Source organism: Hemitrygon akajei, unplaced genomic scaffold (genome assembly GCF_048418815.1).
Source record: "Hemitrygon akajei unplaced genomic scaffold, sHemAka1.3 Scf000076, whole genome shotgun sequence".
NCBI classification, from domain to species: domain Eukaryota; kingdom Metazoa; phylum Chordata; class Chondrichthyes; order Myliobatiformes; family Dasyatidae; genus Hemitrygon; species Hemitrygon akajei.
Genome location: NW_027331962.1, coordinates 2520741 through 2533963, shown reverse-complemented (window position 1 = coordinate 2533963; position 13223 = coordinate 2520741). Strand labels below are relative to the sequence as shown.

General features: G+C 49.6%; 1 protein-coding gene across 1 annotated transcript in view; it reads right to left on the bottom strand.

The window, feature by feature from the left end:
* Positions 1–741: 741 nt before the first annotated feature.
* Positions 742–13223, bottom strand: part of LOC140722391 (uncharacterized) — a 30186-nt gene continuing 17704 nt past the window's right edge. The window contains exons 4-8 of the mRNA XM_073037142.1: positions 10983–11038; positions 10497–10561; positions 4746–4787; positions 1558–1601; positions 742–1207 (exon numbers count right to left, since the gene is read on the bottom strand). Coding sequence (XP_072893243.1) covers positions 1204–1207; positions 1558–1601; positions 4746–4787; positions 10497–10561; positions 10983–11038 — 211 coding nt within the window. The 3' untranslated portion in view covers positions 742–1203. The remainder of the gene's footprint in view (positions 1208–1557; positions 1602–4745; positions 4788–10496; positions 10562–10982; positions 11039–13223) is intronic.

Genomic DNA, 13223 nt, shown 5'->3' with positions numbered 1-13223 from the left:
GTCACGGCTTTGTCCATGTCAGAACATTCCGTGTGATCCCATGGCCTCGTAGCTTGTTAATCGGTCACGGCTTTGTCCATGTCAGAACATTCCGTGTGATCCCATGGCCCCCTGCCAATCGGCCACGGCTTTGTCCATGTCAGAACATTCCGTGTAATCCCATGGCCTCCTGTCAATCGGCCACGGCTTTGTCCATGTCAGAACATTCCGTGTAATCCCATGTCCTCCTGTCAATCGGCCACGGCTTTGTCCATGTCAGAACATTCCGTGTAATCCCATGGCCTCCTGTCAATCGGTCACGGCTTTGTCCATGTCAGAACATTCCGTGTAATCCCATGGCCTCCTGTCAATCGGACACGGCTTTGTCCATGTCAGAACATTCCGTGTAATCCCATGGCCTCGTAGCTTGTTAAACAGCCGCATGTCTGGCACCTTGTCCAAGACTTTGTGAAAATACAAGTACACAGAATGATTTAACGACCTTACAGGGAAACACTGACGCAAGGGAATCTGATGGAAGAACCGTATGAGGCGAACGGGTTGGGGGTAAATCGGCATTCTGCAAAAAAAGAAACGATGCCATATTTCTGGCGCACAGGAGAGTTGAAAAAGAGGCCGAATCGGTGTCTCTGAAGGATAATAATTCTCCAGGCCAACTCAAGGTTTCAGCAACTCTTTAGAAACTTTAATGCATTTAATATTTAGCCATTCAACGGAAAATATTCCCTTCGAGCCGTTCAGCAGTCGACCGCCAGCCCGGTTAACCCCGACACAGCTGCCCGACAATTCGCAATGACCAATCACCCTCCCCGGCGCTGCGCTTTGGACAGTGGGAGGAGAGAGGGGAAACCGCAAAACTCCGCGGACGAACAACACACGTCGCCGGAATTGATCTCCGCGCTCCGCGACGTTAACCGCGCCTGAGTGGAATAGGTTTAAAATACTTCGCCATATAAATCACACAACGCCCATTATAGGATCTGGGACACTGTGTGGAGGTGAGAATTAAGCCGGTATGATACACACGAGTCGACATGTTAAGCAATGTTCCCGCCGGAAGGATGGGACACGAGGAACAAATCTAATGGAGACAAGGATAATGATTCTAAAGAAACAGTGAGAGACGTTTTGAAGGGCGGCTTCTTCCTCGATTGTCCTGTGTCGATTCCCGTCGCACCCATCGTCTCCTCGTCACCAGTGACGTCATCTGCGGAAACAAGACACAATTCAAGCCCTAAGGTGCGGCTGTTGGTGAGGGCAAATTACGAGTGATGTTTACTGAATCTGTGTCAATCACCGGGACAAAGCAACCCCAATTAATATATTTCACATCGCCATGCGCCCAGGAAAATTGCTCCTTTCAACATCAATACAACGCCGTGCTCTGCCGCCTCGCTCCAGTCTTGCATTGTTACTTGTCTCTAAGCTGCTCATCACAGGGCAACATCTGCGTAGGCACAACTATCGTCCCGGGTGACGCAAGGGCTTGATCTCAATGGATACGTCCCCTTTTCAACGGACGTTCTGCACCGACAGCCCAATGTTCGGCTCACATACCTCCTCACATCACTGTACACCGTGCGGTCTTCCGGAATAAGTCCCTGTCAACGTGAGGAAACCATTATGATTAGACATAATTAACAGCCAAAGCATCGGACGCAGCGATGAATTGAAAGAACATGAAAAGGCACCTACACGTATTTAAGAAATCGGCTCAAAAGGATCAGAGGGACAGTCGGATCATGATGAAAAAAGGATATGAGACACACAGTTGAGATCCTATTAAATATCGCAGGAGGCAGGAGATGTCCATAAGACCATAAGACACGGGAGAATTATGCCATTCTAAAATGCCTAATTTTGTTTACCCTCAGCCCCCGTCACCTGCCTTCACTCCGTAACTCTTCACGCCCTTATTAATTAAGAAACTATCAATCTGCTTCAAATAAACACTTCCATGTATTCAATTCCATTTGTCCTTATTCCAGCTTTTCCGTGTTTCCCCAGTTCTGCTGAGGCAGCTGATTCTATTTTGGTCAGACGTCATAAATAGCTTCAGGATTCCGCCTCTGGCTGCTGGATCGTTCCTGTCCAAACACCCAGTCTGTATCCCTTCCATTCACCTTCCTGCCTCGCATTGCCTCTGCCTGGAGCCTTGCCTCGCCTCGCCTCGCATTGCCTCTGCCTGGAGCCTTGCCTCGCCTCGCATTGCCTCTGCCTGGAGCCTTGCCTCGCCTCGCCTCGCATTGCCTCTGCCTGGAGCCTTGCCTCGCCTCGCATTGCCTCTGCCTGGAGCCTCGCCTCGCATTGCCTCTGCCTGGAGACTTGCCTCGCCTCGCATTGCCTCTGCCTGGAGCTTTGCCTGGCCTCGCATTGCCTCTGCCTGGAGCCTTGCCTCGCCTCACATTGCCTCTGCCTGGAGCCTTGCTTCGCCCTGTCTCTGCCTGGAGCCTCGCCTCGCCTCGCCCTGCCTCTGCCTGGAGCCTCGCCTCGCCTCGCCTCGCATTGCCTCTGCCTGGAGCCTCGCCTCGCCTCGCCTCTGCCTGGAGCCTCGCCTCGCCTCGCCTCGCATTGCCTCTGTCTGGAGCCTTGCCTCGCCTCGCATTGCCTCTGCCTGGAGCCTTGCCTCGCCCTGTCTCTGCCTGGAGCCTCGCCTCGCCTCGCATTGCCTCTGCCTGGAGCCTTGCCTCGCCTCGCATCGCCTCTGCCTGGAGCCTCGCCTCGCATCGCCTCTGCCTGGAGCCTCGCCTCGCCTCACATTGCCTCTGCCTGGAGCCTTGCCTCGCCTCGCATCGCCTCTGCCTGGAGCCTCGCCTCGCCTCGCATTGCCTCTGCCTGGAGCCTCGCCTCGCCCTGTCTCTGCCTGGAGTCTCGCCTCGCCTCGCCTCTGGCTGGAGCTTGGCCTCGCCTCGCCTCGCATTGCCTCTGCCTGGAGCCTTGCTTCGCCTCGCCCTGTCTCTGCCTGGAGCCTCGCCTCGCCTCGCATTGCCTCTGCCTGGAGCCTCGCCTCGCCTCGCATCGCCTCTGCCTGGAGCCTTGCCTCGCCCTGTCTCTGCGTGGAGCCTCGCCTCGCCTCGCATTGCCTCTGCCTGGAGCCTTGCTTCGCCTCACATTGCCTCTGCCTGGAGCCTTGCTTCGCCTCGCCTTGCCTCTGCCTGAAGTTTTGCCTCGCCCCGCCTCTGGCTGGAGCCTTGCCTCGCCCTGTTTCGAACTGTCTGTCTGTGTCCACGCTTTCGCTAGGTAAGTCGCTATCTAGCGTTGTGAACTGTTTCGTCGTGTTCAGCGTTCTGTGTTATGAGTCCTGGCTCTACGTCCTGTACCCATGGAGGGGTCCCGGCTCTGTGTTCTGCGTTCCTGTCTCTCCCTGGACTAAGGCTCTGGGTTCTCGTCATGTCCATGTGCCTCGCCCAACCCAGGAGTACCTTGCCCAGCCCAGTGCTGGGATTCCCTCGTCCTGTGCTGGGGTTCCCTTGTCCCGTCCAGGAGTCTCACGTCCCGTCCTGTGCCTCTCCTCGTCCTGTGCTGGGGTTCCCTTGTCCCGTCCAGGAGTCTCACGTCCAGTCCTGTGCCTCTCCTCGTCCTGTAGCCACGTCTTGTCCTCGCCGTGTTCTGGAGTCCGAGCCCGAGTCAAGACCCAGGTTCTGGGTCCTTGTCCAGTCTCTGGCTCGGAGTCCAAGCCCAGCCTCCCAGTTCCCAGTTCCATGTCCTGATTCCGCTATTCTCGTCAAGTCCTAGCCCAGGCCCGGAATCATTGTCTCGTCCAGGACCTGTGCCATGTCCAGCGTCCTTTCTTACCCACTCTCCTTGCTTCCTTCTCAAGCCTAGTCCTGTTTCTAGTAGTTCAGTGTCTGTATCTGGCTTTTGGGTCCGCTCCCAAACGCTACCCCCCCCCCCCCCCCCCCAATGACACCGGATCTGTCCAACTCCGTCGGAAAATCCGAGTAAGCAGCCCCGACGGACTCTATTTTGTCGATTCGTCATGTAATTTACTCCAGGAATTCCGACAGGTTTACAAGGCAGGATTTTCTGTGAAGCAAACAATGCTGACCATTCATCCCGTGCATAACCCTCTCAGTGATAGTGCAACCTATAAGCTATCCGGCCATTAATCTCCTGTCATTTACTTTCCTTCCTTGAAAGAGAATTGCAACATTCCGGCGCCCCAAAACAAGTCCATAATAATGTGAACACAAAGTGCTCTGCAGATGCTGTGGTCAAATCAAGACGTACAAAATAAAAGCCGGATGAACTCAGCAGGTCGGGCAGCATCCGTTGAACGAAACAGTCAGGACGAAGGGTTTTAACCCGAAACATTGACTGCTTCTTACAACGGATGCTGCCCGACCTGCCGAGCTCATCCAGCGTTTTTGTACGTCCGTAATAATGTGAAGCTTGGGGTATGATTGCTAATTCCTCTGCTCCCTCTGCAGCGGCCTATTTCAGAGCCCCGGGGTGTAGTTCATATCGTACCTTTAGTTCAGTTGCTTCTCTCCCTTCATCCCTTGCAGCTTCATTATAGTGAATGTGATCGCTCCCGTGTCCTGACACTGCCAGACTGATGGTTACTTCGAGCACTTAACAACTAATATGTTCATCCGCCATTTCATTGCCCCTCCCCCCAAAAACCTTTCGTGCCACTATGACGTCATTTCCGCTATCGAATGTCTCACTTTAGCTTCTGTTTCTGTCGGGATGAAATGGAATCAATTACTTCAAAGAGGGATTGACATAAAGATTCCCCTCACCATGTAAGTGGAGCTTCCACCCTGCCCATCGTTACCTGCGCCCTGCAAAGAGAAAACCACGTTTCATTTTTCTTTAAAAATTGTGACGTTTAACCAACTGCACAACAATTGTATTAGGACTCTGCTCAGAGAAGCAGGGTTTAAGCTCATTTGGCAGGCGGATGGGAACCGGAGTGATCGGGCTGAGGAAGGGAAAAACAGGAATAAATCAAATATAGCGTACAACAGATTATAGAAAGAACAAGCAGGGTATAAAGCTTAATGAAAGCCAGTGACATGAGTCACAGGGACGTGGTGCAGCTGAAGCAGAAAGCAACAAATACCGGAGTGAGAGTGCTGGATTTGCATGCACGCAGCATAAGGACTGAAATGGGTGATCCTGCAATTCCGCTACAGATTGGCAGGTATGACGTTGTGGCCATCTCATAACCTTGGCTAAAGGATGGCTGTCACAGAGAGCTGAACGCCCAGGGATATACGGCACATCGGAAAGATAGATCAGTTGGCAGAGAGGGCGGTGTGGCTCTGTGGATAAGAAATAATATTAAATCATTGGAAAGAGATGACTTAGGATTGCGAGGTGCAGAGTCTCCATGGGTTGGGCTAAGAAATGGCAACGTTAAAAAGGCCGTAATGACAGTTGTATACAGGCCTCCAAACAGCAGCCGGGATGTGGATTACAAATTACAGCGGGAGATAGAAAAGGCTCGTCAGAAAGGCAATGTCATGATAATCACTGGGGAATTTAACATGAAAGTGGATTGGGAAAGCCAGGCCAGTACTGAACCACAAGAGAGAGAATTTGTAGAATGTCTGAGGGATGGCTTTTCAGAACAGCTTGTTGTTGAGCCCACTAGGGGATCGGCTGTGCTGGACTGGGTGTTGTGCCATGACCCGCAAATGATAAGAGAGCTTAAGGTTAAGGAAACCTTAGTGAACAGTGAACACGGTTTGATCGAGATCACATTGAAATTTGAGAAGGGAAAAATAAAGTTTAATGTGTTTGACATTTCAGCGGAATCAAGGAAATTAAAATGGCAGGAGAGGGCAACTGGCCGAAAATGACCGGAGAGGGCAACTGGCCGAAAATGACCGGAGAGGGCAACTGGCCGAAAATGACTGGAGAGGGCAACTGGCCGAAAATGGCAGGAGAGGGCAACTGGCCGAAAATGACCGGAAAGGGCAACTGGCCGAAAATGACCGGAGAGGGCAACTGGCCGAAAATGGCAGGAGAGGGCAACTGGCCGAAAGTGACTGGAGAGGGCAACTGGCCGAACATGGCAGGAGAGGGCAACTGGCCGAAAATGACCGGAAAGGGCAAATGGCCGAAAATGACCGGAGAGGGCAACTGGCCGAACATGGCAGGAGAGGGAACTGGCCGAAAATGACCGGAGAGGGCAACTGGCCGAACATGGCAGGAGAGGGCAACTGGCCGAAAATGACCGGAAAGTGCAACTGGCCGAAAATGACCGGAGAGGGCAACTGGCCGAAAATGACCGGAGAGAGCAACTGGCCGAAAATTACCGGAGAGGGACATTTGCAGGAAGGACAGCAGAGCAGCAAGGCTGGAGTTCCCGCGGAAAATGAGGGACATATTCCAAGGAAGAGGACCGACACAAAATGAAGCTGGAGATATTGTAATAAGAGATGCAGAGATGGCAGAGGAACTGAATCCGGATTGCGCATCAGTCTTCACAGTGGAAGACGACTGCGGTATGCCCGCCATTCCAGAGTGTCAGGGAAGTGAAGATTGTGCAGTGAAAATAACGACTGAGAAGGTGCTCCGGAAGCTTAATGCCCTATGGGTGGATAAATCGGGTTCTGAAGGAAGTAGCTGGAGAGATTGCGGAGGCGCTAACGATGATCTGTTAAGAATCGACAGATTCTGGCATTGTACCAGATGACTGGGAAATTACAAATGTTACTTCGCGATTTAAGAAGGGTGGGAGGCAGCAGAAAGGAAACTATAGACCTGTTCGCTTGATATCAGTGTCTGGGAAGTTGTTGGAATCGATTTTTAAGGATGAGATTACGGAGTACCTGGAGGCACATGACAAGGTATGTCAAAGCCAGCATGGTTTCCTAAAAGGAAAATCCTGCCTGACAAACTGACTGCAATTCTTTCAGGAAATTACAATCAGGGTAGACAAAGGACATGTAGTAGACGTGGTGTACTTGGATTTTCAGAAGGCCTTTGACAAGATGCCGCACATAAGGCTGCCGAGCAAGATAAGAGTCCATGGAATAACAGAGAAGTTACTTCCGTTATGGTCGAAATGACAATAACAAGTGACTTGTCTTGAAGATAAGAGCCCATGGATTTACAGGGGAGTTACCAGCATGGGTGGAGCATTGGCTGGTCGGCACAAAACAGAGAGTGGGAATGAAAGGATCCTATTCTGGCTGACTGCCGGTGACCAGTGGAGTTTCACAGGAGTCGGTGTTGGGACAGTTACTTTTTACGATGTATGTCAATACTTTGAACTTCGGTATTAATGAATTTGCGGCTAAATTTGCCGATGATACAAAGATAGGTGGAGCAGCAGATAGTGTTGAGGAAACAGAGAGTCTGCAGAGAGACAGGGATAGTTTAGGGGAATGGGCAAAGAAGTGGCAAATGAAATACAATGTTGGAAAGTGTATGGTCATGCTCTTTGGTGAAATAAATAAACAAACGGGCAGCCTATTAATTAGATGTTGAGAGAATTCAAAATGCAGAGATGCATAGGGACTTGGGAGTCTTTGTACAAGATACACTAAAGGTTAACCTCCACGTTGAGCTGGCTGTGAAGAAGGCGAATGCAATGTTGGCATTCATTTCTAGACGTATAGAATATAACAGCAGGGATGTGATGTTGAGGTTCTATGAGGCACTTGTGAGAATACGCTTGGAGTATTGTGTGAAGTTTGGGGCTCCTTATGTAAGAAATGATATATTGACATTGGAGAGGGTTCAGAGAAGATTGACGAGAATGATTGTAGGAATAAAAGGGTTACCGTCTGAGGAACGTCTGGCAGCTCTTGGGCTGTATTCCCTGGAGTTCAGGAGAATGGGGAGTTAGCGGAGTTGGTGATCTCATAGAAACATTCCAAATATTAAAAGGCCTGAACCGATTAGATATGGCAAAGTTATTTCCCATGCTAGCAGATTCCAGGACAAGAGGGCACGACTTCAGCATTGAAGGACGTCCATTTAGAACTGAGATACGGAGAAATTGCTTCAGTCAGATGGTGGTAAATCTATGGAATTTGTTGCCATGAGTGGCTGTGGAGGCGAAGTCATTTAGGTGTATTTAAGGCAGAGATGACTTAGTTCCTGATTAGCCAGGGCATCAGCGTGTGGGTGAAATCAGGGGACTGGGGATGACTGGATGAAATGGATCCGCCGATGATTGAATGGCGGGGCACACTCGATGGGCCGAATGGCCCACTTCTGTTCCTATACCCTGTCGTCCTATGGTCTTATATAAACAGCGAAGGTATCAATTTTCACCTTTATTGCTGCTTGGAGTTAAATTGCACCGTTCGACGCACTGCTTTTTTTTTGATGCAGTGAGAGAGCAATATATTCACTTCTCTGACATCAGGAACACTTCTGAGCGGCATTGAACCATTCGTCACTGTTCAGTGATACAGTGGCGTGACTGATGTTACTGGATAAGGAACTCGCCGTCAGAACCATTCCTCTTGAAAGAATTTTCTGGATCAGAACGTCCACGTGACGGCCTGGGGGAATGGACTGGTGCTTATTGTAAACTGCTGTTTCCCGTCATGCTCGCATAGATCACAGCTGATCACAGACGGACATGTGCAAACTGGACCAGAACTTCCCACCGTGTGTGAGTGTGCAATCTCCCGCGTTACTCGCATTGATCCGACATTTGAAAAAGTTCCATCATGAAATATATTCCAGTCAGAGTACGATAGGTTTTTGCACAGTACACGCATTATGGATTCTGAGTAACTCGATTGAAGGAATTCTGCAGGAGCTGGAAATCCAGGTAGACACAGACAGACCGCCGGAGGAACTCAGCATTTCACACAGCGACAATGGAAATTCATGAGCAGCTGACGTTTTGGACGCGTCACCTCCTCTGTACAGGAAAGGAAGCGGAAAGTCGGCCGGATAAGAAGGTAGGGGAGAGGAAGGAAGTGTATCTGGAAGGTGATAGGTAAGGACTGGAGAGTGGATACGATGGAACCCCAATCGCAGAGGGGGATGCGCCATAGGTGAAAGTGAAGTAGCTTGATTGCCAGTGGGAGCTGATAGGCAGGTGAGGAGAAGAGATCAGACGCAAGTGATCGGAGGGAGGAGAACAAAGAATACCGGTCGTGTGAGGGTGATTTTCATGACGTCATGTTTGGGCTTTCCTTGAGGAATGTTCAGCGGGTAAATGGAAATGAGAACCGTGATCTTATGAACAGAAACATAGAAACATAGAAAACCTACAGCACAATACAGGCCCTTCGACCCACAACGTTGTGCCGAGCATGTCCCTACTTAAGAAACTACTAGGTTTACCTATAGCTTTCTATTTATCTCAGCTCCAAGTACCTATCCTAAAGTCCCTTAAAAGACCCTATCCTATCCGCCCCCACCACCGTCGCCGGCAGCCTGTTCCACACACACACCACTCTGTGAGTAAAAATACTTACCCCTCACATCTTCTCTGTACCTACTCCCCAGCACCTTAAACCTCTGTTTTCTTGTGGCAACCATTTCATCCATCGGAAAAAACCTCTATCTATCCACACGATCAGTGCCTATCATCTTGTACACCTTTATCAGGTCACCTCTCATCCTCCGTCACTCCAAGGAGAATAGGCCGATTTCACTCAACCTATTCTCATAAGGCATGCTCCCCAATCCAGGCAACATCCTTGTAAATCTCCTCTGCACCCTTCCTATGGCTTCCACATCCTTCCTATAGTGAGGCGACCAGAACTGAGCACAGTACTCCAAGTGGGTCTGACCAGGGTCCTAAATCGATGCAACATTACGTCTCAGCTCCTAAACTCAATCCCACGATTGATGAAGGCCAATACACCGTACGCCTTCTTAACCACAGAGGCAACCTGCGCAGCTGCTTTGAGCGTCCTGTGGACTCGGACCCCAAGATCCCTCTGATACTCCACACTGCCAAGAGACCTACCATAAATACTATATTCTGCCATATAAGATTATTAAGGGATTGGACACACTGGAGGCAGGAAGCATGTTCCCGATTATGGGTGAGTCCAGAACTAGAGGCCACAGATTAAGAATAAGGGGTAGGCCATTTAGAACTGAAATGCTGAAAAACTTTTTCACCCAGAGAGTAGCGGATATGTGGAATGCTCTGCCCCAGAAGGCAGTGGAGGCCAAGTCTCTGGATGCATTCAAGAGAGAGTTAGATAGAGCTCTTATAGATAGCGGGGTCAAGGGATATGGGGAGAGGGCAGGAACGGGGAACTGATTGTGTATGATCTGCCATGATCACAGTGAATGGCGGTGCTGGCTAGAAGGGCCGAATGGCCTACTCCTGCACCTGCTGTTTATTGTCTATTGTCTAATGCCATCATATTTTACCTACTAAAATGAATCACTTCACACTTATCTGGGTTGAACTCCATCTGCCACTTCTCCGTCCAGATTAAATGACTAATCATAGCCACAGGGCCCGATGGGCCCCACCGGCCGCGTTACCTATGTTATTTTCTTCCCTTTGCAAAACAATGAGTGAGATCATTGATGTGACAGAAACATCCAACCTGTTCATTCCTTGGGAGATTTTCATCGGGTTGCGATGTGCTCACGGTGTTTGCATCCAAGGTGCCTGTGAGACCAAAACAGACATGTCACAACGGTGAAGAGCATCGGGGGCCGTCGTTAAACACAAAGGGCGCCAAACCGACCCGAAAATGAAAAGGCCGGCGTGAACAGGAGCCGCATTCCCACCAGTCGCCAGAACCGGGTGACCCCTTGCAGAGAGGGCGAGTAACTGAGGGCCGATATCAACCAATATGAAGGGAAATTAAGTTGCATGAACTACCATTCCATCTCTACGCTGATATTGTAATATTGAGTTGAGAATTTCGACTTATTTAACTGGAAAACTCAACAACTCAAGTAACATTATCCGTGACCATTAGCTGAAATATGTGGGGGGAAAAAAGCGGCTTATGTGGACCAGAAACTCACATATTTGAATCACATGTTAAAATTTCCACAGGCTCAGTAAAACGGAGTTCACTCACTCGTTCTTCCTGAATCGATGTTCACGATATATGTGGATCGTAATGGTTCTTTCAGCCTGCACATTTAGGAACAAAGGTCACAACGTGATTTTCTCGGGGAGTGAATTTATTACACGGGCACGCAGATTGAGGACTGCTCCTACAATAATTCAACTGGATACTCTCTCGTCATTCCTTGATAGCCTTCGATTATCGGACACCCTGCTCCAGCCTAACTCAATCTGAACCAGAGTTTCCATCATCGGCTAAGTAAGGAATGCTTTATTTTGTCGCAGGCAACTTTAACCAGACAGACAGACAGACAGACAGACATACAGACAGACAGACATACTTTATTGATCCCGAGGGAAACTGGGTTTCGTTACAGTCGCACTAACCAAGAATACTGTAGAAATAGAGCAATATAAAACCATAAATAATTAAATAATAGTAAGTTAATCATGCCAAGTAGAAATAAGTCCAGGACCAGCCTATTGGCTCGGTGTGTCTGACACTCCGAGGGAGGAGTTGTAAAGTTTGATGGCCACAGGCAGGAATGACTTCCTATGACGCTCAGTGTTGCATCTCGGTGGACTGAGTCTCTGGCTGAATGTACTCCTGTGCCTAACCAGTACATTATGGAGTGGGTGGGAGACATTGTCCAAGATGGCATGCAACTTGGACAGCATCCTCTTTTCCGACACCACCGTCAGAGAGTCCAGTTCCACCCCCACAACATCACTGGCCTTACGAATGAGTTTGTTGATTCTGTTGGTGTCTGCTACCCTCAGCCTGCTGCCCCAGCACACAACAGCAGACGTGATAGCACTGGCCACCACAGACTCATAGAACATCCTCAGCATCGTCCAGCAGATGTTAAAGGACCTCAGTCTCCTCAGGAAGTAGAGACGGCTCTGAACCTTCTTGTAGACAGCCTCAGTGTTCTTTGACCTGTCCAGTTTATTGTCAATTCTTATCCCCAGGTATTTGTAAACCTCCACCATGTCCACACTGACCCCTTGGATGGAAACAGTGGTTATCTGAGGCTCTTTAACGTAGGAGAGCAAATTCGACATCTCATAGTGTTTATGCGTTTCAGTTTTAACTTCACTCAGCATTCCTTCCAGAAACCACCCGACTCCGGAACGCACAGTCTATGCCTGAACACCCTTTACGTTCTGACAAAAAAAACGGATATCTGCAGATGCTGGTAATCCGAGCAACACACTCAAAATGCCTGGAGGAACTCCTGAGTCCTGGCAGCATCAACTGAAAAGAGCTATAGTCTGCGGTTCGAGCCGAAATCTTTCGGCAGGACTGGAGAAAAAAGAAAGGCAGGAGTAGAATTGAAATGTAGGAGGAGGGGAGAGGGAAACGCCAGGCAGCAGGTGAAACTAGGAGGGGGAGGGATGAAGCAAAGAGCTCGAATTTGATTGGTGAAAGAGGCAGAAGGGCATGGAAGAAAGAGAAGTGGGGAGTGGTATAGGACCAGAGAGAGACGATGGGCGGGAAAGGAGACAGCAGGAGAGAGGGAAAAGGGATGGGAAGTGGTGGTCGGAGGCGGGGGTAGACGTGGAAGGTAGCGTTCCCGGTAGTTGTAGAAATCGATGTTCATGCCATAAGATATAGGATAGAAGCAGGCCATTCGGCCCATCGAGTCTGCTCCGCCATTCAACTCATGACCGATCCAATTCATCCAGTCAACCCAACTCCCCTGCTTTCTCCACATGTCACATACCGTGACCAGACATGAAAAATAAACTTTCAACACGGTCCTGTGTTCTGCTCATACTATACATGCCTTCCTTACTCCAGTAATTACTGCCTCTATAATAAATATCCGAAATGCTTGTGTTTATTAAGCACTTCGTCACCCTGCATTCCCACTTCCAGTGATTAATGCACAGATGGGCTGCTTTTCCCGAGATCCTGCATCCCTGTACAACACTGTCCGTTTTAGAAACATAGAAACATAGAAAATAGGTGCAGGAGAAGGCATTCGTCCCTCCGAGCCTGCACCGCCCATTCAGTATGATCATGGCTGATTCATCCAACTCAGAACCCTGTACCTGCTTTCCCTCCATACCCCCGATCACTTTAGCCACAAAGGGCCATATCTAACTTCCTCTTAAATATAGCCAATGAACTGTCCTCAACTGTTTCCTGTGGCAGAGAATTCCACAGATCTGTGTGAAGAGGTTTTTCCTCATCTCGGTCCTAAAAGGCTTCCCCTTTATCCTTAAACTGTGACCCCTCGTTCTC